Here is a 26062-nt window from a genome sequence, read left to right as displayed (position 1 = left end):
TAGGATAGGCTAATAATATTACTCAAGTAAAAGTAATCGTCCAAAGAAAAAAAAAAAGTACTCATATACAAGTAAAAAAAAAAAGAATTTTATATACCGGGCAAATACTGTAAATAAACTGGTCTGTCCAACAATCTCAGCTTGTGTTATGTGCACCTTTATCTTAATACATTTTCTAAATGACCACAAATCTGCTGCATTATATACATTGTTTAAATATTAATATGTCATTGGCTCTCTATTGAGGTACCATCCAGGCATACTCCATTTTATCAGCTGTGAGATTTTGGTGGCATGCCCTGAGAGCCCTAACTAAGTCTTTAACGCAGTCTTCGGATCCACGACTCTTGCGCCATTCCTTCAGCAGCTCTCTGGCAGTCTCGTCCAAATCGTTCGGATCTCTCGTTGACTCAAATTTTTAATATAGCCTCTAATTTTAGCAAAACCAAACCTGTACCTTTTTAGAGGCATTTTTCATTTAGCTTGGACCCAAGCAACACAAATACAATGATTACAAGGCAGGAACAAAATTGTATTATTTTCATTGTGTAATGTATAACAATAACAAGTTATTACCCCTTGATAAAGGAAAACATTTTTTATTGAACAATTGATGAAATTGGTGTCGTGGTTCATTATTTACACCTAACATTTTATGGATCAGCGGCCTTTGATTGTTGGTTGTGCAGCATGGCTTCCGCAAAGAATTAGAGCAGCAGAAAAAATGGATGGCAACGGTCAGCCGTCAAAACATGAAATAAAAGGCTTATTTAATATGTTTTTTGCTATTTGAAAAATGGGCTACATTTGGCCTACAGCCAGCAGCAGTCCCCAGCAGAAGCAGTTCATGAAAATTTGACCTAATAAAATAACATGAAATTAGTTTTGTATTATAAATTTGTGTTTATTGTTTGTTGACATCACTTTTCAATCTATACAGATCTCTATAATATAATAATGTCAAGCATTTTGGTGTAAACAATACAGGTTGTCATGCATCGACCTGGTACTCTTCCGTGAAGGTGATACCTTAGCTCAAAGCTTACAAAATCGAGCTAATAAGCACGTGAAAGCCAGTCATGTACCAATAGTCACAAATATAGATGAGTGTGAACGTCACAAAGGGCCTCTGAAAGAGTTGACAATTTAAAGAGGTAGCGACTTAATGAATTTATCCCTGGCGATACATTCCCAGTTAGCAGAGTCAGCTTAAAAAGTAGAAAATAGCTCGTCACCTAGATAAAATATATAATACGCCACGCACATACCAATAAAGCTCAACATAGACATTATAAAGTGCCTCTTATAGAATATACACTGTTGAAAATTCAAAAGGGACCGTTTTTATCATCAACTTGCCTCCGTATATACTTGACAGCCAGCCATTCGTATGAATGCGGTCTGCCCACGTATTCTTTTTTGAACATAGTCAAAGTTTTTTTTGTTACTTTGCATTTTATCAATGTAATACTTAGTTATTTTTCATTTCATTTTGCATGTTCATTTTTTGAAATTTTGCATTTATTTTTTACTTTTCTCTAATTTTAAGTGAATCTTTTTCCATTTTGTATTTAGTCTCTAACAACAACAACAACCACAAAAAAATCAGTACAATATGTCAGGGAAATTCAGGTTTGAACTCCAAGACAAGTGTTACCTCGATAGCTCGATGAGAGAAATGAATACGACCAACCAAAGATTGCCTGCTTCGAAGACTTTATAAACATGATACTGTATATCAGGGGTACAAAATGATGTGATTCTGCCAGGAGCTGTGATCACCCATAAGTACAATAGAGGTTGGACATTTATACTGTTGAAAGGGCGTTACCCAAGGATGCTTACTGTGAAACGATACCTATGAACACGAGACTGAAACTTAAGTATCAACTCTGGTGGTTTTCCACAGAAAAACATCTCCAGTAGGGGGAAAAACACCTCAAGATACGACCTTGAACACCGACTCTGGCTAGAACGATGATAAGCCACAGTCGCCCTTTGTATTCATTCAGGGCATATTGGAAAGCACAGGAACATAACAGTCCATATTTGGGCATATTGTGATACAGTCTACGGTAGTCAAGGCTATGGGAAGGCACACTCAAGCCGGTTAATATAACAATGATGCTCTATGCTACAATGTTCTCATGCAAGCATAACAAAAGCATGCAAAATATGATGTATAATGGTTGTGTTTTAAGCATGAATACAATTTTCTCACACAATACAATACAAATTACAGGTAGTCCCCCGGGTTACGAACGAGATCCGTTCTTACGCTGACGACATAACCCAAATTACCGCATAAATCGGAATTAACCCTTTAGGTCCCCCTAAATACCCCCTAAACCTAAAAATAACTACCCAAAAACATGTATTATACGACGTATTAATAAAATTAAGGAAAAAAATAGAATACTGTACCTGCCATCGTTGTTGGCGGATGGTATAAAAAGGTACACTGAGGATGACGGATTGTTCACACGTGGTGACACAAGAGTTCTTGATTCACTGATGTTCACTGTAGTTTTTTTCTTTTAAACCACAGACACACCGTGGAACACTTTGGCCTGCTAGTGAAAAAAGAGGGAAGTCGATGTGACTTATGAAGCTTATTTAGAGTTTCACATCGACATCGACAGGGGGAGAACATGCCAAGTCCACACAGGATGGCCGGAGCCAATAGCATGACGTCAGTGAGTGTACAGCTGAAGTTTTCAAAAGACAAATTTAGACTGCTAAATGGTGTGGACATATTTTATTATGATGTATTAAAGATACATAAAGTTGCTCTTATTAAAAAAAAAATAATAAAACAACAAACAAACAGGGTTTTGAGGAAGAAAAAAAAAAATAATGCCAATCTTTAAGTCTTCAGGAAAGTATGTAATGGGTAAAAATAGGAGGCCTTACGAGCATGCCGCGAACACTAAGATCCTTCCAAAATGGAAGGGTTACCAGACTAATTTCCAGACAACCCAAAAAATTATGTGGCCAATTTGATGCGTTAAATACTCCTAACATGCATGTTTTTTGGAATGTGGGAGGAAACTTGAGCACCCGTCGTAAACCCCACACATGGAGTGGGGAAGAACGAGCAAACTTCACACAATGAGGCATGACAGTCAGACATTCAGTCATGACAGTGCCACCTCAATTGCACTGAATTGCATTATTGGCAGAAAGTTAAATGAATAGTTTTATGGCTGAAGTATTTTAGAATGATTTTGAATAACCAATGAGAGAACCAATGAGAAACGTGACTCCTCTTCAAACTGCGCACACGTATGGTCATTGACAAAGTCGGTATGTAACTACCTAACTCTTATTTGAATGTTTTATTTTTTATTTTTTTATCAAACTTGCTAACGCAACATATACTGTTCTGAATATTTCTTTAATTAACTTGGATTGACTCAGGTATGAGATAAGTGTGTGTAAGTAGTAGCTTTTGGAATACAAACAGACAGAAGGTTAAAAATGGTCCAACATATTCCCCTCCTTCATCATTGTTCAGATATGTGCAGTATGCTTTTGGAGGTACCGTATTTGTTGCTTGTTGCACTTTTCAAATGAACACGTTTGCATAAGAGCACTTATTATGCAATTACAAGATGATTTTGTAAGAGAAGGTATACCAACTGTATCAGGCGTACAAACATTTCTTTAGCATGTGAAATTAATATATGCACAAAACAAATGCGTACTGTACTAAAGTAATGTTCATAAAATCTTTTGAAATAACAAGATAATAGTATCATTGCAGATATTTTTAAATACATAATTTTCTAGGTCTTTGAAACCTGCTTTTTTGCCCCTTGTTGAAATTGACACTTTCAGATGTATCTTTTATCACGTTGTATGTGTTTGCAGGTGGGGGTGGAGATGGCTAGTAGAACTCAGCTGGCTGTCAATTTGGTCTGGATACTGTTTAAACTTATTCATTGCGCTTACTGAATTCTTTAAAAATATGTGGGGGTGGAGATGGCTAGTATAACTCAGCTGGCTGTCAATTTGGTCTGGATACTGTTTAAACTTATTCATTGCGCTTACTGAATTCTTTAAAAATATTCTAACATATAACTCTTTAGATATAGCATTCTTTTATGTTCAATATTCTATGCTGTGTAATTTTGTGAACATTAGTTCCTATTTGTTTTTGTCAAGATAGGGGGTCTTTTAAATGGAACACTCTTGGACTAACACGCTTGTAATGAAACTGAGTTGTACATCGTCCTATTGTTTTGCTCATTTTAATAGTAAGAAGGCAGTTGTCGTTCTAAAACACATAAAGTTAACTTGTAACCAGTGTTGTTAATCTTTAAAAAAAACGTAATGAGTTACAGTTAAAAAATACTTTTGCCAAAAAGACTATATGAGTTAGTAACTCATGTACTGTATAACTTATTCATCTCGCTTACTAAACTCTTTAAAAACATACTAACAAGGAAATAATTACATTAACATAAATGTATGAATAGTCCAACCCGCTGAACTACAAGTAGCATTCTTTTATATTCAACATTTTATGTCATGTAATTTTAGTTTCAAAGTGAATATTAGTTCCCATTTATTTTTATGTTAGAGGGTCTTTTAAATGGAACACTCTTGAACTAATACGTTTGCAATGAAACTGAGTTGTACATCATCCTATTGTTTGCTCACTGTAATATCAAGATGGCAGTTGTCATTCTTAAACACAAAAAGTTAACTTGTAACCACTGTTGGTCATCTTACTTTTAAAAAGTAATGAGTTACAGTTAAAAAATTACTTCTCCCTAAAAGTAAATGAATTACTGTCTCATGTACTGTTTAACTTATTCATCTCGCTTACTAAACTCTTTATAAACGTACTAACAACGAAATAGTTACATTTCCATAAATATCAAAATATACCGAGTTTAGAGACAATGTGTTTTGTAGTAGGAAGTAAATCCTCAAACCTCAAGAATTACAAGTATGAACATTCACATAATATCTACATAACACTTCGGATGCAGTAGTAGTTCATATTTAACATTTTATGTTGTGCTTTTCATGTTCTACAAGTTATCACCTTATACATTCTATAACATCTTTCACATCAAAGATGTGTATATTAACTGATTGAAGAATAAGAACACTATATACAGTATTTTAGAGCATTTGGTATTTATTTGGATCAAATATATTACAGTCTGTTGAGAAAACTCGAATGTAAACTCCTAACCGTTCACCAGTGCAAACCTCTGAAACTGTATGCTAGGTCGATTGCATAATAACCAGAACACTATGCTTCCATGCTATGGAAGAGGGGCGGAGATTCGCGTTGATTTTTGAGACATGGTTCGAATCAGTCGGCCCGCGGAATCGCAAGGAAGAAGTTGGGGAGAAAAGACTCTTCAGCAACAAAACTGGTATGTCACCAACTCTTATTTGGTTACTTTTAAAGATATAGAGAGCATGCTAACTTTGCGAAATAGAATGATTTAAATCCGGTTGAAATACATAGTTATTTGCCTAAGTGTATATATGTATACATTAGTACCAACCTATAGTTGCAGCAAAAAGCTGTCTGGAGTTGAAGTCAATGCTCTGCCTGTAGTATCTGTGGTGAAATGATCAAGCAAACTTCATACTTGAAAGACGCTGTACTTTGAGTAAATGGAATGAAGTTACTTTGATATAAAAACTGTAGTTTCACAAATGCTTGAAATTGAACTCGTGCAAGACTTCTTAAAACTTATTATAGAACCACAAACCTGACAGAAGAGACTTCATCCAGAAGGTAAAAGATTCGCCGGAAAAATACTCACTCAGCATTGCTACAAAACTAGCCTACACACAGACCACACCCTCCCATGGGGGCTTTGTCCGGACATGCATGAACATGCCTAGATAAGTTACCCCTTCCCACCCACACTTTCCCATAACCCCCCTTGTTTCCAAATAGGTACGGGTCAAAGGGGACATCGCTTTGGCTACGACTAGCCCAGGCGCTAGCCACGCCCTACTACTTCCGATTCTTCGTTAGGACATGTACGGACATGTCTCAACATCCGTGAGAACGCATGCGCTTAACACGCCCCCAGCCCCCATTACTTTTTTTCTTTGGGGGGGGGGCATGTCCGTACATTTCCCAAAACCCCGGTGCACGCATGCGCTAAACACGCCCCCACCCCCACCCCTTTTTTTTTTGTAGCGGGGCATGACCGCACATATCCTAACATCCGTGACAACGTCTCGTTTGGACATATATGGACATACACCCAATTAAGACACACCCATGATCACAAACACTTTTAATTAACCCCCCCCCCCCCAAAAAAAATTAGATCCATCCAAACCGAAAAAAAACAACAACAAAAAACCTTTAATTAACTAGATCTAATTAGATCCATCAAAACCACACAAAACCCTTTAATTAACTACACAATTAGATCCATCAAAACCACACATAAGCCCTTTAATTTAACTCCACAAATTAGACCCATCCAAAAACCCTTTAAATAACTCCCCAATTAGATCAATCAACACCACAATAAACCTCTAATTACAAACCATTAAGTCATACCCTAACCCTAAACCCTTTAATTAACCCCTCAACTAGATCCATCAAAACCTTACAAGACCCTTTAATTAACTCAATCCAAATTTGATCCATCAAAAAAAAAAAAAAAAAAAAAAAACTTTAATTAAACCCAATTAGATCCATCAAAAATACCCCTTTAATTAACTCAATCCAAATTAGATCCATAACCCATACCCCGGAGCACGCATGCGCTAAACACGGCCCCACACCTATTACGTTTTTTTCTAGGGGGACATGTACGGACATAACCCATACCACACATAGCACGCATGCGCTAAACACGCCCCCCACACATACACTACGTTTTTTCTAGGGGGGACATGTACGGACATAACCCATACCCTGGAACGCGCATGCGCTAAACTTCAAAGTTGTAAAACATCTGTCATGACCAAAACCACATCAATTACATCATACCAACATAGATCAAAGGACTGCAATCAAAGGGGTCGGGGGGGGGGGGGGGGGGGGGCGGGGTCATAAATCATCTGTCAGCACCAATAGAGATCAAAGGACTACGATCAAAGGGATAAGGGGGGGGGGTCATCAATCACCTGTCAGCACCAATAGAGATCAAAGGACCACGATCAAAGGGGAAGGGGGGAGGGGTCATCAATCATCTGTCATTATCAATAGAGATCAAAGGACTACAATCAAAGGGGGCGGGGTCACAGAGGTCAAAGTCATAAATCATCGGGGGCATGAACCCTACTTGACACAAGGTGTATTCTATTACTCTCTCCCAGTCACTGATGAGTGGATTAAAGCTGCCCTGCCCACTATAAAACACACACCTGGTAAGAAATGTCTTGATGAGAAGCATTGTATGATGTGCATCATGGCTCGGTCAAAAGACCTGTCTGAAGACCCGCGATCAAGGATTGTTGATTTGTATAAAAAGGAAATGATACAAAACCATCTCTAAAAGTCTGAATGTTAATCAACCGACAGTCAGAGAAGTTGTCAACAAATGGAGAGAGTTTGGAAGTGTTGCTTCTCTCCCAAGGAGTGGCCGTCCACAAAAGATGACGCCAAGATTTCAGTGCAGCATACTCAGAGAGGTAAAAAAAATAACCCTAGAGTGTCTGCTAAAGACTTGCAGACATTACCGGCACAGTCCAATATCTCTGTGCACACATAACTACATATAAAACTATGGCCAAGAATGGTGTTCATTGAAGGACTCCACAGAGAAGGCCACTGCTGTCTAAAAAAACATTTTTGCTCGTTAAATATTCGCAAAAAGGCACTTGGACACTCCACGAAAGTTTTGGCAAAAATATTTTGAGGACTGATGAAACCAAAGTTGAATTGTTTGGGAGTAACACACAACGTCATGTGTGGAGGAAAAATGGAACAGCTCACTAACATCAACACCTCATCCCCACCGTGAAACATGGTGGAGGGAGCATCATGATTTGGGGCTGTTTTGCTGCCTAAGGGCCTGGACAACCTGCAATCATTAATAAAAGAATGAATTCAAACGTTTATTGAGATGTTTAGCAGGAAAACCTGAGGCTGTCTCTCAGACAGTTGAAGCTGAAAAGAGGATAGATGCTGCAACAAGACAATGATCCAAAACACAAGTAAATCAACTTCAGAATGGTTTCAGAAGAAGAAAATACATCTTCTGAAGTGGAGTGTCATTGATTGCATCCTATCATTAAATTAATAAAACCTATAAATGTTTGGGCGGTTTTATTTAAAGCAGTTTTTTTTATCCGTGTGATTTTGACAAAGGTCGGATCACATTTAATGGTTTTATGTAGAAATGTGAGAAATTCCTAAAGTTTCAGATACTTTTTCATACCATTGTACTTATGGAACAGTGTCTGGTCTAGTCAATCGTAGATCTAAGGGTTAAAAAAAATGTTATGCAGTACATACTGAAATGATTGTATAAATGTTTACTTTTCCCTGTTTGAATGGCAGGTTTACTGTACTAAGAAAATGAATCATTTCAAAACCGTTTGTTTATTGCACTGCTAGAGCAGATGGCCGCATATTGGTTCTATCCTGTAAGTGAAAATGATTAGTTTCCAACTGAGTTTTTCAAAACTATCACGCTCTAAATTACCGCAAGTGGCTTTACCATACATACGCACCCGCGATATGCCAGTCATTGGGCGGACAAGACGTCAGTTGGTGGGGAAAGAGTGATGCCGAGATAAGATAGGCGGGGTGATGAGCAACAGAAAGTAAAGACCGCAAAGAACTTCTGGAGAATCGTGGCAGCGTTGCTGACAAAGGTAAAATTAACATGCAGTTTAATTTATCATGTTTTAGTTATAGTGGTTGCTTTCATGGTTTTGCTTCACAGGATGGGCCTTAAAGTGCAATATGTAGTGAGCGTGTTGTTATGTGCACATCTGCTGCTCACCTCCCCAGCGGTAAGTTTACTTCCACTTTCTAAAAGTGCAGACAAACCTTTATTTATTTATTTAAAAATTTTTTTTTATAGAAACGTTGCCACAATTGTAGATTCTTTTACAGTAATATAATTATAGATCTTTTGCTCTTAATCAGTTAGTGTTTTAGAGTGAATTTGCTAGTTTGTATTAGTCTGCAGATTTCTTCAAATTATTAATCTGAGTTGAGTTTTTGTAAATAACTTTGTTTTCCATGCACTGAGTTATTTGTCAGGTGCAGAATGCAAAAGGAACAAAATTATTAAAATGATAATAAAGGATAACATTTTTAAATAATGTATTCAGTCATTTTTTGTCATTTTGACATGCATCTACTGTAATTTGAGGATAAAATACAAATACATTTCTCAGTACAGTTTCAGTCAATTCATGGCTTAACAGGTATTATTTTGCTACATATCGTTATTTTTTGGGCTATTTTTTTAAGTGGCAGTTATATACTTAAAATATCCCTTTGCAATAATTTTGCATTGCACAGAAAATGTAAATTGATTTGTTAAAAAAAAAAAAAAAAAAAAAAAAAAAGGGATTTGGATTCAACACTGCAAAATAAAGTGAGAACAAAGTGTTTGCATTTTATTTATTTATTTATTTATTTATCCGTGTAATAACCTAATTTAATAGCACTAGTTTTGTGACCAAGCCCTAACTTGATCTATGTATTCTTTTATTTTCAACAACAGTGCAAGATTTGCCCTGCAGGTGAGTGAATATTTATTTTTGTAACTTTTTTTGTTGTCAGATTTCCAGTTCACTTATTCCTGCCATTGATGGCGCTCGATTTCCAATCCATTTTGGCCGGGAGGGATGGCAGTGAATGCTCCCGGTCAAAATTGAACATCAGTCACCGTCAATGCCGACCAATGAGTTTTGTGTGACTGCACTGTTGAACTATTAACGAATTTTCCACTGACAAATGACAACGCAGCATAGCTGGCTAACTTTAGCTATGTGACCGCATCCTGTTTGTCGGTAATACTTTTTTTGTCAGGTGAGTTCCAGAAGTCATGTGGTGAGTGCGCGCCATGCCCTGCCGGTCGCTACACCGACAAATGGAACCGTGAAGAAAGCTGCCATCGTTGCAGTGGCGATTGCAGACCTGGTTAGAGCGACACATTTAATGCACTCAATTCCAACAGAGATTTATATTTTATTGCACAATTGTCTTGTCAGAATTTAACCAGGTGGTGATCAAAAACTGCAGCAGCACATCTAACCTCAAGTGCAAATGCCAGATCGGCTTCCGTTGCCTGTATGAGGTCACGCATACTGACAACTGTAGAAAGTGTGTTGCGACCGCGATGGGTAAGTAGATGCTGAGTTGTGCATTTGAGTGCAGTTTTGCAGTACTGCTGTGGTAACAAGTTTATGTTCTGTCCCTTAGTAAGAGCCATACCAAATATCACCAAGAAAAGAATAACAACAACAGTACCAGATTATGAACAGACTTATTCTTCTTCAACCGACAGCAGTACAGACAGTAGTACAGCTCGATTGTGCATATTTCCAGAGTGAGTATCACATCAAGTAATCCCTCCAGTTTAAGCAATCGCTGATCATGTGTTTTTTGGTAATTTAATTCATGTCCAATCCATTTGAACTGGGAAGGGCCAGGCTAACGGTTTCTTGTTTTTGCACTATACTCTCTGACTGGTAATCCACGACAGGCAAGATCTCACATACCGTAATTTTCGGATTATAAACCGCTTGTTTTTCCCTCCACTTTGAATCCTGTGGGTTATAGTCCAGTGCGTCTTGTACATCCCCTAGCAAAAAGTATGGGATCACCAGTCTTGGATGAGCACTCACTCAGACATTATTTCATGTTGAACAAACTCAGATAAAAAGCTTGAAAAAATGATGAATTAGTTCAAAAGTGCAACTCTAGCATTCAGAAACATTAAAAGAAATGAATGAAAAACATTGTGGCGGTCAGTAAATGTTAAAAAAACATTTTTGAAAAGATCAATTAAAAATTTGCTGTGGATATACATTGGTATACATAGATATTTAGAAATGCTACAACTCAGCAGATCAAGCAACAGTGGTTACAAGAAAAGCACCTCACATGAAATTGCTGGAAAAAAATAACCACTCTTGGTTCAGAAACAAACTATCATTCAGGTTTCATACAATGGTGTAAATATTACATTTAATTTGAAACCAAATTAAATTAAACTGAACTAAGCGTGTGAACTAATGTGTTGTGGACCCTTCCGTTAGTTACAAGTGTTTCGTTTGCTTTGCTTAAATTAAATGAATCTTGATACATCCAAATAATATTCTAACAGCTGATGGCCAGTATTATCTACTCTCAATGTGTTTTCTTCAGTCAGAAAAGTAATAGTTAAAAAAGATTAATTATGATAAAAAGTGCACTAGTTAGGGGTGTAATAAATAAAAAATCAACACCACTAATTGTAATGTTAGTTCATTGTTCATTGTGTTTCTTCATTTGTAATTTTTGTTTGTTTTTCAGTTTTGCTAAACGCACAAGTGCACTTAGTCCACTTTTATTGTCGCTTTTGGTTAGATAACAACTGGCCGAACGGACTTATGACGTACGTGAGTGTGAAGGGGTGTCCCAATTCGTAGGGCTGACGTTTCAAGCCCTACCCCTTATTGCTCCGTTGGAGGGCCAAGGGGTAGGGGGAAGTGGGACAGTCTTGGGAGTGATCCCAGGATGTCCCAAAAAAGGACACCATTGGTAATATTAGGGAGCACCAAAACCCATGGGTCTTCTAGTGTTAAATTAGCTAATGACATCAATTTATGGTGTGTAAATAAAACAGTGAATATTCATAACAAATGTGGTGGTGATCTAAGGTTGCCAACTGCCCCTTGACAAACGGAATCGTTCCGTATTCATAAACAAAAGTACGTGTCCCTTCTTGAGCTTACAAGGGACGCGCCCTGTCCCTTATTATCATCAAACTCGAAAACAGTGTCTTATTTGTAGAACGAAAGAATACTGGTATGGTGCGTTACAAAAATATGCAGCGAAATGAATTCCCCCGCCTATCCGCTTATCCTATTTTGGCAAATGGAATCCCACCAATGTAGAAGTTGGTGCAAATTTGGCACCATCTGCTCTCCAAAATGTGTATTGCAGCAAAAGGTCTATTTATGGCGATAATACTGTATATGTAAAATGCCAATCAACAGTTTTAGTTATTTATATTGTACATAGCAGTAGCCGAGTTTATTTCTATAGCCCTGGAGGGGGGAGGTTCACCCAGGGCACAATTCTGGTTAGAACTGCCTCTGCTACAGCCCTTTTAATTCAAATGGACAGGACGTATATTGCTGCTAATAGCACTGAATGAGTTAAAATATGTTATACAGCTGTGACGCCCAGACTGTAAACAGCTCACACGCTCATACAGGTGAGTCATGTTCATCTACACATGAATGATACAAACATTCGCAGCATATTAATTTCACTTGTTCTGTTTGTGAGATAGACGTGAGTGCGAGCCCTCGCCTTGTGGCCATTTTGTTGCCCGTGGTCATCGTGGTAACCGTGGCTCTCGCCGTCATGCTCTGTATCTGTCTGCACGGGCAAGAAAACTGTTTGAAGCAAGGTGTGATGACAAATTATTATGTGTTACATGTGATTGATTGATTGATTGATTGATTGATTGATTGATTGATTGATTGATTGATTGATTGATTAACTGAGTTTGCTTTGTGCCTTCCAGCTGCTGTCAAGTTAAAAAACAAGGTGAGCATATGAAATAAGCACAAGATAAAAAAAGTTATAATAAAATAGTAGGGGTGGGACTCCATTAAAAAAATCAATTAAATTAATTAGAGGCTTTATAATAAATTAATTGTGATTAATCTTGTTAGATGTGAAGTTAGAATTATGTACACCTAGCTTGCCTAAAAAGAACATGAATTCGATGTAGCTTTTGTGGAGATTGGTAGCTGTACCCCCCTGGTTTCTGTAATGGCAACACTCTTTATTTAGGGGCAAACAGAAGGACAGGAAAGCAACATAGAACATAGAATAGAATACATAGACTACATGAGGGCCACATGGGCCAGGGCAAAGGAAAGGTTGACTAAACAGCCTATCTGGTGATTAACTATAATAAGGAAAGCATAAATGTTAACTGTGTGCACAATAATTCTAACAAATCTCATTTTAATCGCATTGATACTTGTCCCAAAAAGCTACTGTAATTTTTAGACTAAGCTGCGCCCACAAAATTTGACAAGAAAATGACATTTGGTCATATATAAGCCGCACCAGTCTATAAGGCGCAAAGATGTTAAGACCAAAAGAAATGTACAGTGGGGCAAATAAGTATTTAGTCAACCACTAATTGTGCAAGTTCTCCCACTTGAAAATATTAGAGAGGCCTGTAATTGCCAAATTGTCAACATGGGTAAACCTCAACCATGAGAGACAGAATGTGGGAAAAAACCCCATAAAATCACATTCTTTGATTTCTAAATAATTTATTTGCAAATCATGGTGGAAAATAAGTATTTGGTCAATACCAAAAGTTCATCTCAATACTTTGTTATGTACCCTTTGTTGTCAATAACAGAGGCAAAACGTTTTCTGTAACTCTTCACAAGCTTATCAGACACTGTTGCTGGTATTTTGGCCCATTTCTCCATGCAGATCTCCTCTAGAGCAGTGATGTTTTGGGGCTGTCTTTGGACAACACGGACTTTTAACTCCGTCCTCGCAGATTTTCTATGGGGTTGAGATCTGGAGACTGGCTAGGCCACTCCAGGACCTTGAAATGCTTCTTACGAAGCCACTCCTTTGTTGCCCTGGCTATGAGTTTGGGATCATTGTCATGCTGAAAGACCCAGCCAGGTCTCATCTTCAATGCCCTTGCTGATGGAAGGAGATTTTCACTCAAAATCTCTCAATACATGGCCCCATTCAATTTCTCCTTTATACCTGATCAGTCGTCCCTTTGCAGAAAAACAGCCCCAAAGCATGATGTTTCCACCCCCATGCTTCACAGTGGGTATGGTGCAATTCAGTATTCTTTTTCCTCCAAACAAGAGAATTTGTGTTTCTACCAAAAAGTTCTATTTTGGTTTCATCTGACCATAGCACATTCTCCCAGTCCTCTTCTGGATCATCCAAATGCTCTATAGCGAACTGCAGACTGGCCTGGACGTGTACTTTCTTCAGCAGGGGGACACGTCTGGCAGTGCAGGATTTGAGTCCCTGGCGGCGCATTGTGTTACTGATAGTAGCCTTTGTTACTGTGGTCCCAGCTCTCTGTAGGTCATTCACTAGGTCCCCCCGTGTGGTTCTGGGATTTTTGCTCCCCGTTGTTATCATTTTGACGCCACGGGGTGAGGAGGGAGTTGAAAGTCCATGTTGCCCAACGACAGCCCCAAAACATCACTGCTCTAGAGGAGATCTGCATGGAGGAATGGGCCAAAATACCAGCAACAGTGTGTGAAAAGCTTGTGAAGAGTTACAGAAAACATTTGAACTCCGTTATTGCCAACAAAGGGTACATAACAAAGTACTGAGATGAACTTTTGGTATAGACCAAATACTTATTTTCCACTGTGATTTGCAAATAAATTCTTTAAAAATCAAACAGTGTGATTTTCTGTTTTTCTCCCCCCCCACATTCTGTCGTACGGTTGAGGTTTACCCATGTTGACAATTACAGGCCTTTCTAATATTTTCAAGTGAAAGAACTTGCATAATTAGTGGTTGACTAAATACTTATTTGCCTCACTGTAGTTCACCAGCATGTAAAACTCCATATACACACTGCACTGGATTATAAATCGCTGGGTTCAAACAAAAACAACAGGGTATAGAAATTAATTTTAAAGATGTCCCTTTTTAAAATCATTTTTTATTGCGGTTGATGGTGCTAGACTTCTATTTTGACTGGGGGTATGGCAGTGATTGAGTCACGACAAGCCTCCCAGTCAAAATGGATTTGGACGTCTAGCTCCGTCAATAACAGCCAAGAGTTAATCTGAAATTGGATGTTCCCTCTCCAGGGGGGTTCACATGCTGCAACTGAGGAGGAGTCAACAGACCTTTTCCCTATAGAGCCTTGTGGTATGAACATTTGACCATTTATCTCTACTAATATATAAATGGAACATTGTCTGTGTGTGTCTTTATGTGGGTGTGGGTGTGTGTGTTCATTCCCTATGGACTCTGAAACGGCTGGGTGGATTTTGACAAAATTTTACATAGTTGTACTTTGTCTCTGTGGAGTGTTGTTAGATGGGTTTGATTTCTGTAGGCATCCATTTAGTGCGGAAAATAATTTGAAACACTAAGAATGACAAGGGTGTAGGTTAGGTCTCAACATTGGTAGGGAAAATATAACAGTAAAACTGGGGACAGTTTATTAAATAGACCAAACAGCTTGGGTGAACGGGGGCCAGGGCTACATTTCTTACGAATATGAGCCTAATTAATTGATAGGCTGTAAATGATCAGTGCAAAATAAATCTGTATTGCCTGATACTAACTTTCAAGTGTGTTGGTTCAGGTGATACACCGTTCGATTCAAACCTTTGTTTTCAAAAACTACTAAAGAAACATTTTAAAAAAAGATTCCAGAATAAAAGTCTGGATTTTAGGAACAATTTTAAATTGCAATATTTGAACATAAATTATATTAACATACACTTGTTAATAATCTCAACTATACAGTAATGCAAAAAATAAACATTTGTGTTAAGACCACTCAAGATTGTCTAAATAAAGAAATTAAATATAACTGAAAAAACTTCATAGTCAGGGAATAACAAAAATAAATGATTAGTATGTCTAATTAACGTTAGCAGTAGAAAACACATACAGGAGGACATGTCTCTATAAGGATCTTCCTTCTTGAGTTTTGCAGGCTAGCAAATTCACACAGTTTAATGTTATGCTAACTATGAGGTCGGACTTTCAGTAGCAAAATTGGTGGTATGTTCCTCACTTCCACAACATTGATGTCTCTTTACATGCAGCGGCTGCTGCTGCTGCTGGTCGAAAAAAACACTTAAAAGGGGGTAGAGGAGGCGGCATTGTTATCGACATGTTGTATTTCTTTCAGGGCTGTGAGTGCGTTTGTTGGGGGGGGGTTCAAGTCATCAGCCAATCAAACGTGCGTTTGAGGGAAAAAAATGGACTGGCACATTCAGCAAGTCAAAAGATGTAAATGTGAGTCTGAACCTAATGAAAATAATTCACGTAATAATGGTAGGGTCAGTTCTATCCTTACAACATATGGGAAGACATTCTAAATTACCCATATAACTTAAGTCAATATTAACGCAAATCAGTGGCGCCACCAGGGGGTGGCCACGAACACCCCTATAAACTGGTTGGCCACCGCACTGGCCACCCCGCTTGCCAGTATATCGTTAGATTGTTGTAGCATCAGGTATGCATTTCATCCCAAATGAATGCATTTATTTTGTTTTGTTAAATGTAGGGCTGTCAAATTTATCGCGTTAAGTGGCGGTAGTTTTTTAAAATTAATCATGTGAAAATATTTATCGCAATTAACGCATTCGCGGTACGACTCATTCACGCATTGCCGCAAACACTGGCGCCATTTTACTTATATACAGAGATAAGAGGCAGTGTCAAGTGAGTGGAGTAGATACAAGCATTCATTGGGGCTGTGCTTTTAATTAGCAAAAGCTTTGTCATCTCTCACACAGCAACTATAAATATTGTGGGAAGCGACGTGGGGAAGAATGACAGGAGTTGATCTTTTTCTTAACACCCTGTAGTGTACCCAACGCAGAGAAGATATAGCATTTGCAGCCACCACACACAGTCATGGTTGCACCACTTCCCATCATGCATTTGGGCAGAACAGTTAAGTCGCTACAGTATCATTTACTGAAAGCTCAACAAATACACAAGATGGCAATAATTAGTCACAATATACAAACATTTATCCTTTAAGAATTACAAGTCTTTCTACCCGTGGATCCCATTCACAGAAAGAATGTTAATAATGTTAATGCCAACTTGTGGATTTATTGTTATAATAAACAAATACAGTACTTATGTACAGTATGTTGTATGTATATATCCGTCTTATCTTTCCATTCCAACAATAATTTACAGAAAAATATGTCATATTTTAGAGATGGTTTGAATTGCGATTAATTACGATTAATTTTTAAGCTGTGATTAACTCGATTAAACATTTTAATCGTTTGACAGCCCTAGTTGAATGTACACCTTATGCCTAATATATACATAACAAAATAAAACAGAATTGTTGTGGAACTCAAAATGTTAATTCGACAGTTATGGACTATGCACATTAAATCATTAGTAACATCATTAATCGATTAATCGATTAACTCGAGTATTCGATTAGGAAAAAAATATTCGAATTAAATTTTGTTGCCTCGAGTATTCGTTTAATTAAATTGGCGTAACGTTTTGAAAGTGATTACATTTAGTTTATTGATTAGGGTGGATACATTGCCCTCTGGTCTGCCTCATTTCACATGGCTGAATCCAACTGCTCCCTGTTAAGACCAATGTAAGCTAAGTTTTTCTTTGGGCTTATGCTTTTTAATGCATTCGTAATTTAGTTTATATGTATATTTAGCCGATTTTTGTAGGAATATGATTCTGAACCATTTGTTAAGAGCATTGGGAAAAAAAAACGTTAGCATTTTATAGCATTTAAGCTAGCGGACTTTTGCCATGTAAGTTAGCCAATTCTTCTTTTGTTGTACATAGATCCTCATTTATTTATTTTTAATACCGTTTGAGGCTCAGCTCAGGTATTTTAATTTTTCATGTTCCTTTTCCGATTACTCGATTATTCGAACTAACTAGTTCATCGATTAATCGACTACTAAAATAATCGATAGCCGCAGCCCTACAATACACCAAAGTATATCAGTAGCCGTGTCCTTAAGTCTTTCTGATAGTTTTCCCCTGACGTTTTTACTGCAATAATATAATGAAAACCTGAAATTATGGCTTTTAGTTTTGGTGTGCCACCCCAAGATTTTAAGTGGCCCCATTTGGCCACCCCTATGAAAAATTTCTGGAGGCGCCACTGACGCAAATAAGGTTACTCGAAAGTTGATGGGGACAATTTAAGCATCCTGAAAAGTTGGTAGTGTTATCTCTCTACCGTCCCTATGCAAACCTACGCCCTTGAAGAACGAGCATCGAAAATCCTCGATTGTGGAGGCGACCACGCTGTCTTTTGGGCAAAAGACACATTTCTTGCGATTGCAATGTCACAGTTTGCTTTCAAACTTTACAATTTCATGTACAAATTTAAATGTGCTGTGATGATACGTTGTGGCTTTGAGTACTCAGCAACAAGACGCTGGATTGAAAAAAGAAATCTAAATTTTCTGGAATATTACTAAGGGACTCATTTTGGCTGGATATTTATACTGCAGTGACTGTTATTTATTATTTTTTAAGCGAGCAACGGTTCACGGGTAGTTGTGGCAACCGTGACTGAGAGTGGTGGTTGCACTTTTCATGTTTTGGTGTTTTCTGTTCAATAATGTTTGGGTCGTGCGGTGTATGGGGCCCAGAGCAGCAAGTGTGAAACATATAAACTGTTTCATTCTTCACGTCACTCACCACACTACTGTACACAGTGATGAAAAAGCAATTGTGCATTACCCCTTTATGTGACCTTATACTATTACTACATTACAGCTGCATCTCTAAGGAAAGTATGTTTTATCTGCCATTCGGTTGTATTGCGTTAATGTTACACTATATTGCTAGTGCCATTTATATGCAACGTTTGAATGATTATTTTACATTTGCGCAGGTGCTGTTCACGTCCACAATGCAGGGACGGTCATCTTCAGCTGGCTCGGTCATGTTACAGAACAGGTGAGTTCTGTCCCGAGAGCTGATAGGGTGACGGATGTCAAGGAGGAGGAGCAAAATGGCAACCAAGCACCTTCATCTTCATGTTCCTTAAGTGTTCCCCTCTCTGAGGAGGAGAGAAGCAGCGATGCTCTCTCCTTCCCCTCTCAGGAAGAAGGCAAACATTGGCACGTTTCCAAAGAGGAAGCACTAGCTTGATAAAGATAGTAGAGATTAGAGAAGAACTCACTGGAGCGGAACAGTTCATCTGCAAGTTTAACAACCTCTGAGAAGAATCAGCCTGGTAGGAATGCATGCAGGGAAAGGCGGGTTATAATACTTTGATGGTGCAGAATTTTTATGTTGAATGTTGAGTATTATAGTAGTATAAATTTGAAGTAGTAACCGATAAGGCACTTGTTTATAGTGGATGTAAAAAGTTTATATACCCCATTCCAGAAGAAAAAGTATTATCTCACTCATCCTGATAGAAATTGAACAGCTTTGTGTTTCCTTGACCTAAACTGGCCGGTATAACATGCTCGTAAAATTACTCCTAATGTAAAAGAAAACTACTTGCACAGTCATAATTAAGCTTTTATCCCTCGCAAGATAATGTTATAGGAATTTCACAACATCAAAAAATATCTAGCTGTGAATCGTTTAACGTTATATGAATTGTTTGAAAACTGTCTTTTATTGAAGAGCAGCACTTTTAACAAGATCTTGCATGATTACAAAATAAGACAACACAGATGAGCAAAATGTTTTTAAATAAAATCTATCTTGTTCATCTCTAATCAAAAATGATATGCAGTAACAAATGACAATTTTTTAGATCAAAATTGAAGTTGACCGAATCGGACGGAATCAAACTATGGCCTGGGGGCCACTTCCGGCCCTTACATATACTCTAACCGGCCATCACAAGTTATAGTAAAACGTAAAATATGGTGTGCTTTTATTTTGAATGTGGCGCTTTAATTTTAACACGCATAGGTTTGGATGGTAGAAGCGAGGAAGACGTTTTTGTTGTGTTTGTGTATTACCAACTTAGTGACTTTTTTTTTGTTTTTTTGCAGTTATTAGTGAATATGCTGACCCAACTCGTGACATATTGTCTAAATAGAAACTAGTGACAATTGCAGTGATGTTCATGTTACAAACAGTTTCCCTGCTTTATGTATTTCAATCATTTCACAGACTACATATTGGGTGTATTACGATACATTATTTTTTCACATTCTATTATTGTCAATTATGTCAAATTCTAACTTTTTTTTTTTTTAATCAAGCCATCATATATTTTTCGAAATGCGATTGGTGCTCAAAATGTCAGTGCACTTTAAAAATGTACTGTATGACTTTGAAGAAATTATTCATATTGTAGATGCAATTTTTGTTATAATGCACAAGTATACCACTGTGATGACTGTGTATAATATTGTTTAGAATTTGTACTTCTTTATCAGAACAATGTACAGTACAGCTATATAGAATAGGACTACACAAACAACAGTCCACTGTATATAAATACCGTACATTAAAACGGAACATGGTCAAGGACGTGGTGTGGTTTCTCAAATGGCCCTTTTGGAAAATTAATTGCCCACTCCTGGATTGGATTGTCTTTCATGGTGAGACCACATTTTGATTTCTGCTCCACTTTGTCTTCACACGTTCCTCATTTCCTTGTTCATGTTTTTGCTACAGGAAGCCAGCATTTTTGGTGTTGTTTTATGTACAATTTAATTGTATTCAAATTAGGGTTGTTCCGATCATGTTTTTTTGCTCCCGATCCGATCCCGATCGTTTTTGTTTGAGTATCTGCCGATCCCGATATTTCCCGATCCGATTGCTTTTTTTTTTTGCTCCCGATACAATTGCAATCATTCCCGATCATATACATTTTGGCAATGCATTAAGAAAAAAAATGAATAAAACTCGGACGAATATATACATTCAACATACAGTACATAAGTACTGTATTTGTTTATTATGAAGATATATGCCTCAAGATAGCATTTACATTATTAACATTCTTTCTGTGAGAGGGATCCACGGATAGAAAGACTTGTAATTCTTAAAGGATAAATGTGACTTTGTATATTGTCACTAAATATTGCCATCTAGTGTATTTGTTGAGCTTTCAGTAAATGATACTGTAGCCATTTAACTGTTCTGCCCAAATGCATGATGGGAAGTGCAACCATGACTGTGCGTAGTGGCACCAATTGATATATCTTCTCTGCGTTGGGAAATAACATAGGGTGTTAAGAAAAAGATCAACCAATACCTTTCTTCCCCACATTGCTTCCCACGATATTTCTAATTGTTGAGAGAGGGATTGTAAGGCTTTAGCCAATTAAAAAAAGGGTCCAAAGGCTGTCAAAATTCTCTATACTCATTTTACGCTGCCTTTTAATTCTATATATAGGTAAAACGGCAACAATGCGTGAGTGGGTCATGCAGCGCATGCGTTAAATATTTTAACGTTATTACCGCCGTTAACGCGATAAATTTGATAGCCCTACTTTAAACCAAAACTAAAGACTCTGGATGAGTGTAAGACATTTTGTCTGTAACGTTAAATACGATTAGAAAACGATTTAATTAAAAATATATATATTTAAAAAAGGTAAGTCCGATATTTTTTTGCCGATTCCGATACTTTGAAAATGACGTGATCGGACCCGATCGATCGGCATCCCGATCGATCTGGACATCTTTAATTTAAATGGTAACAATGATTTCTTTACACCAAGGGCTTTACCTATTGCAGATTCAATCTTCCCAGCCTGGTGCAGGTCTACAATTTTGTCTATGGTGTTCTTCGACAGCTCGTTGGTCTTGGCCTTAGTGGAGTTTGGAGTGTGACTGACTGAGGTTGTGGACAGGTGTCTTTTGTACCGATTATGAGTTAAAATAGGTACCATTAATACAGGTAACGAGTGGAGCCTCGTTAGACCTCGTTAGAAGAAGTTAGACCTCTTTGACAGCGAGAAATCTTGCTTGTTTGTAGGTGACCAAAAACTTATTTTCCACTCTAATTTGGAAATAAATTCTTTAAAAATCCAACAATTTTTCCCCCCACATTCTGTCTCTCATGGTTGAGGTTTACCCATGTTGACAATTACAGGCCTCTCTAATCTTTTCAAGTTGGAGAACCTGCACAATTGGTGGTTGACTAAATACTGATTTGTGCCACTGTACATAATACGTAGGAATTATGTTGGCTTTTTAATTTAGTTTTCAACATTAAAATTATTTAAACTCGAATAAAATCACGTCATATCATGTCATTGATATAACTTATCTAGATGCACCTGAATATTCCTGATATCCTGAAAATAACGTCATTCACTTTCACTAACACATATATTGATCCATCCCGTCTTGAAATACAAAATAGCAGGTATCACCACTAGATGGCGGTATTTTTATAAAAACCATAAACCTTGAGTCTGGTGGAACTCCAACTGCATATAAAGAAAGATTGACAGAGGAGTAAAAGAAATGAAGTTAATATTGCCAGCAACAAATGAAGGAAAATTCTCTCTAAAGAGAGATTTTTTTCATCATCATTTTAGAAAGAAACAGAAACATCCTTGGATTTGATGTTCTCATGATTTATTAGAATGTGTGAGTCCATTCGAGCCACATTAAACCTCAACATTCTGTTGGGATTTACTACCGAGTTCTTGAACAGGATTGCACGCTACCTCTCACTAACTCACGTTTGATTTCTTGATTATAGCCTGTACAACAATAAAAAGGGAAGCAAGCTGGATTTTTCTTTAATTGCATTTAAAATAATTATAAGATTCTCCTACTTAATCGGCTATTTACCATACGTGGCTTTGCTCCAGCATAGAAAGAGCAAAACTTGTGAGAAGACACAGGGGGAGAATTTCCCCTGAGTATCCCTTTACATCTAGCAGGCGAACAATCCGGTCACACAAGGAAAAATATAGATGGGCCTTTGCATTCACATACCTGAAAGTGTTGACTTCATCATGACTCTTGAAAGACATTTTAATAACTAGGCGTTTCAAAGCACATTAGCGGCATTCTTGTGGTTGCTCAATGTACGATTGAGCCGACTGCTGAGTTTTAGGCGATAAAGTCGGATAAGTTTTCAATTGAGAGCTAATAAAGTAAGTGGAGTTGAAGTCCCTGACAAAGCAATTTGGTTGACAGGGAATAAATTTTCCTTGACAGAGGTCAACTTCAAGATTTCTTTTGCAACACCCAATCAAAACATGAACATAAAATAGAACTACGCACTGTGTATTTAACTAAACCACATAAGTAATGTTTACGTAAGACACAATGCAAAACATAGACAAGCTAACAAAATTAGCATTTTTTTGCGGTAGTTATTATAACCGAGCGCGTATGGTGCAAACATTAGCCATATTTGCAAGCCATTCCACTGAAACAAGACACAAGCAAATTTAAAATTTTCACTTGTCCCTATTGTGCTTTTGACATCCTTTCCAAAACAGCAAAGTGTTTTTGTATCCGATGACGGTAATGAAATTATTTTTTGTGCAGCCAATAAATAATTAAAAACCGTTACGTAACAATAACGAGCTAAACGCGCCTTGGATGACTAAAACATGAGTCTTTTGCAATGTTTAGCTTGTTTTGTGCGGCTAAAGTCTGCATGTTAGTTTACATGTAGGATATGTGTTTGATAATATCAAACAAGAAAAATTAAATAGGCTAATATGTTATTTTACTGTTACGTGCTTTTTCGTTGTCTAACCAAATAAATAAAGTGTTGGATGACAATATGAAATAAATGACATTGCTATTCATTTCAACGGCAAAAGATGTAATGAGAAGAGCGTCATTCGAGTTGACCGATATTATCGGGTACCCGATGATATCTGCTGATAACAGCATTTTAAAATGATATCGAATAATTTTGACATAGTTTTTTCCACTATCAGTTTTGGGCTAATATGCATGTTGCCTTCAAAATGATCGTAGAAGCCTTCAGCCCTCTGCCTTTGTACAAGTGCTGGTCACAGCTTAGAACAGCAGTTATGCTTATTGATTATTCGATGTCTCCGAACTAAGATGCTTGAGATTTGTTATATGTGCAGTGATTTCAACAATAAATATAGTGGTGCAATATAGGCACTTTTCCCCATAACTTCAGTTGAAGTTGTTCTCCTATTTTTCACAGAATGCTTGTTTGGAAAACCTTGAAGTTGTTACATTTATCATTATTTAAGCATCCAGTGAGGCATCGCAATACTGTACAACTAGCTACAGCATTATTATTGATATCTGTTTTGGATTTTGGGAGTTATAATATCAGAATATCAGTTATCGGTTAAAAAGTCATTATCGAACCACCCTTGTGTCATGTTTGAACTCCCAAGTCATGGCACCACTGTATTTGAGGTGTTCCTAATAATTTGCCACATGATTGACTGACTTAATAGGAATCTTGTATGATGTACTGGAAATAATTTGGATGGCGACTGTTGTTTGAACAGATGGGTTCAGGTACCTGCGGAGCTGGACTTGAGTATTTCTGGAATGCACAAACAGTGGGTGCACATCTCATCTGTAGCCTATTTACATCCATACCCAGTGTTTCAAAAACTTTGGCATTTGGACTCGTGCTCGATATTGGCTGTAAGGTTCAAAAGGGACACGACCAAAGCTGCTTCACCCTGATTGTCTTTTTGGAGAGGTGCAGATGTTCAATGGACATTTCTCACATATCCTTCAAACGTCTTAGCTGAACTCCACATTGTAGGAGTCAGCATAGTATTCACCTGAGCAAAGTCTGCATTCCATCTTCAACCACTTGGAGAGTGTCAGATCGTGTGTTTACCTGTGACACATAAAGCGACTGATTGTCCAATGATGCCAATGTCAAAGAAACCCAGTAAAGGTGTACCTGGTTGGAACTTGTCACAATATGCAGTAGATGTGGGGCCTTTATGGGCTTGTTGTATTGTGAGTCCTTGCAGGGACTAGACAGAAGAATGCAACCACATGCTGTAAAGAAGGCTGAAAAAAAAAATGTTTGTGCATCTGCAGAGAAATGAGTTGCAAGAGGGAAGATATAGTTATACTGTATTCATAATGGACTGACTGACACGACTCAATCCAGACTTTGAATAAAGAAAGACTACTAGCATTTGGCATGGTATTCCTTAAACCGACTTGACTTGAGAAAACCTGTTTGAATTTAAAAATCTGCGCGTTTACCATGACAAATGTGACAAACTGGTCCTCTGTAGGCAACAGAGCAACATGCCAAGCAACTATCCAAGCCATTCTAATAAATCCAGATGTTTCTCACACAGTGTCAAAATGAGATATGACGCCTTCGAGATGCAATGTACAGTGGGGCAAATAAGTATTTAGTCAACCACTAATTGTGTACTAAAAGTTCTCCCACTTGAAAATATTAGAGAGGCCTGTAATTGTCAACATGGGTAAACCTCAACCATGAGAGACAGAATGTGGGAAAAAAAAAAAAAAAAACAGAAAATCAGATTGTTTGATTTTTAAAGAATTTATTTGCAAATCATGGTGGAAAATAAATATTTGATCAGTACCAAAAGTTCATCTCAATACTTTGTTATGTACCCTTTGTTGGCAATAACGGAGGCCAAATGTTTTCTGTAACTCTTCACAAGCTGTTCACACAATGTTGCTGGCATTTTGGCTCATTCCTCCATGCGGATCTCTTCTAGAGCAGTGATGTTTTGGGGCTGTCGTTGGGCAACATGGACTTTCAACTCCCTCCACAGATTTTCTATGGGGTTGAGATCTGGAGACTGGCTAGGCCACTCCAGGACCTTGAAATGCTTCTTACGAAGCAACTCCTTTGTTGCCCGGGCTATGTGTATGGGATCATTGCCATGCTGAAAGACCCAGCCAGGTCTCATCTTCAATGCCCTTGCTGATGGAAGGAGATTTTCACTCAAAATCTCTCGATACATGGCCCTATTCAATTCCTCCTTTACACAGATCAGTCGTCCCTTTGCAGAAAAACAGCCCAAAGCATGATGTTTCCACCCCCATGCTTCACAGTGGGTATGGTGTTCTTCGGATGCAATACAGTATTCTTTCTCCTCCAAACACGAGAACCTGTGTTTCTAGTTTCAGGTTGTGTTTCTAGTTTCAGGTAGCGTTTCAAGTAGCAGAACTTGCATAATTGGTGGTTGACCAAATACTTATTTGCCCCACTGTATGTATTCT

The 26062-nt window shown here is 37.7% G+C and overlaps 1 protein-coding gene across 1 annotated transcript; it reads left to right on the top strand.

Moving 5' to 3' along the window:
- Positions 1 to 5322: 5322 nt before the first annotated feature.
- si:dkey-260g12.1 (uncharacterized) lies at positions 5323 to 20623 on the top strand. The gene is made up of 12 exons (XM_057835284.1): positions 5323 to 5396; positions 5933 to 6040; positions 8892 to 8961; positions 9684 to 9702; positions 9992 to 10102; positions 10174 to 10305; positions 10385 to 10511; positions 12346 to 12386; positions 12465 to 12584; positions 12702 to 12724; positions 15004 to 15064; positions 18786 to 20623. Exons 1-12 carry the CDS (start codon positions 5323 to 5325, stop codon positions 19043 to 19045), a joined length of 1146 nt encoding a protein of 381 aa, XP_057691267.1. The 3' UTR covers positions 19046 to 20623.
- The last annotated feature ends 5439 nt before the right edge of the window (positions 20624 to 26062 follow it).

The sequence above is a fragment of the Corythoichthys intestinalis genome, chromosome 4 (assembly GCF_030265065.1).
Source record: "Corythoichthys intestinalis isolate RoL2023-P3 chromosome 4, ASM3026506v1, whole genome shotgun sequence".
Classification (NCBI taxonomy): Eukaryota; Metazoa; Chordata; class Actinopteri; order Syngnathiformes; family Syngnathidae; genus Corythoichthys; species Corythoichthys intestinalis.
The sequence above is the reverse complement of the archived record's forward strand: the minus strand, read 5'-3'. Positions and strand labels throughout refer to the sequence as shown.

Bases quoted from the DNA above. Each gene is read 5' to 3' on its own strand.
- si:dkey-260g12.1 (XM_057835284.1), top strand. From the start codon at position 5,323: ATGGTTCGAATCAGTCGGCCCGCGGAATCGCAAGGAAGAAGTTGGGGA. The intron at 6,041-8,891 runs GTGAGAACGCAT...TTTGCTTCACAG, and splicing joins ACGGACATGTCTCAACATCC to GATGGGCCTTAAAGTGCAAT. The intron at 15,065-18,785 runs GTATGAACATTT...ACATTTGCGCAG, and splicing joins TTTCCCTATAGAGCCTTGTG to GTGCTGTTCACGTCCACAAT.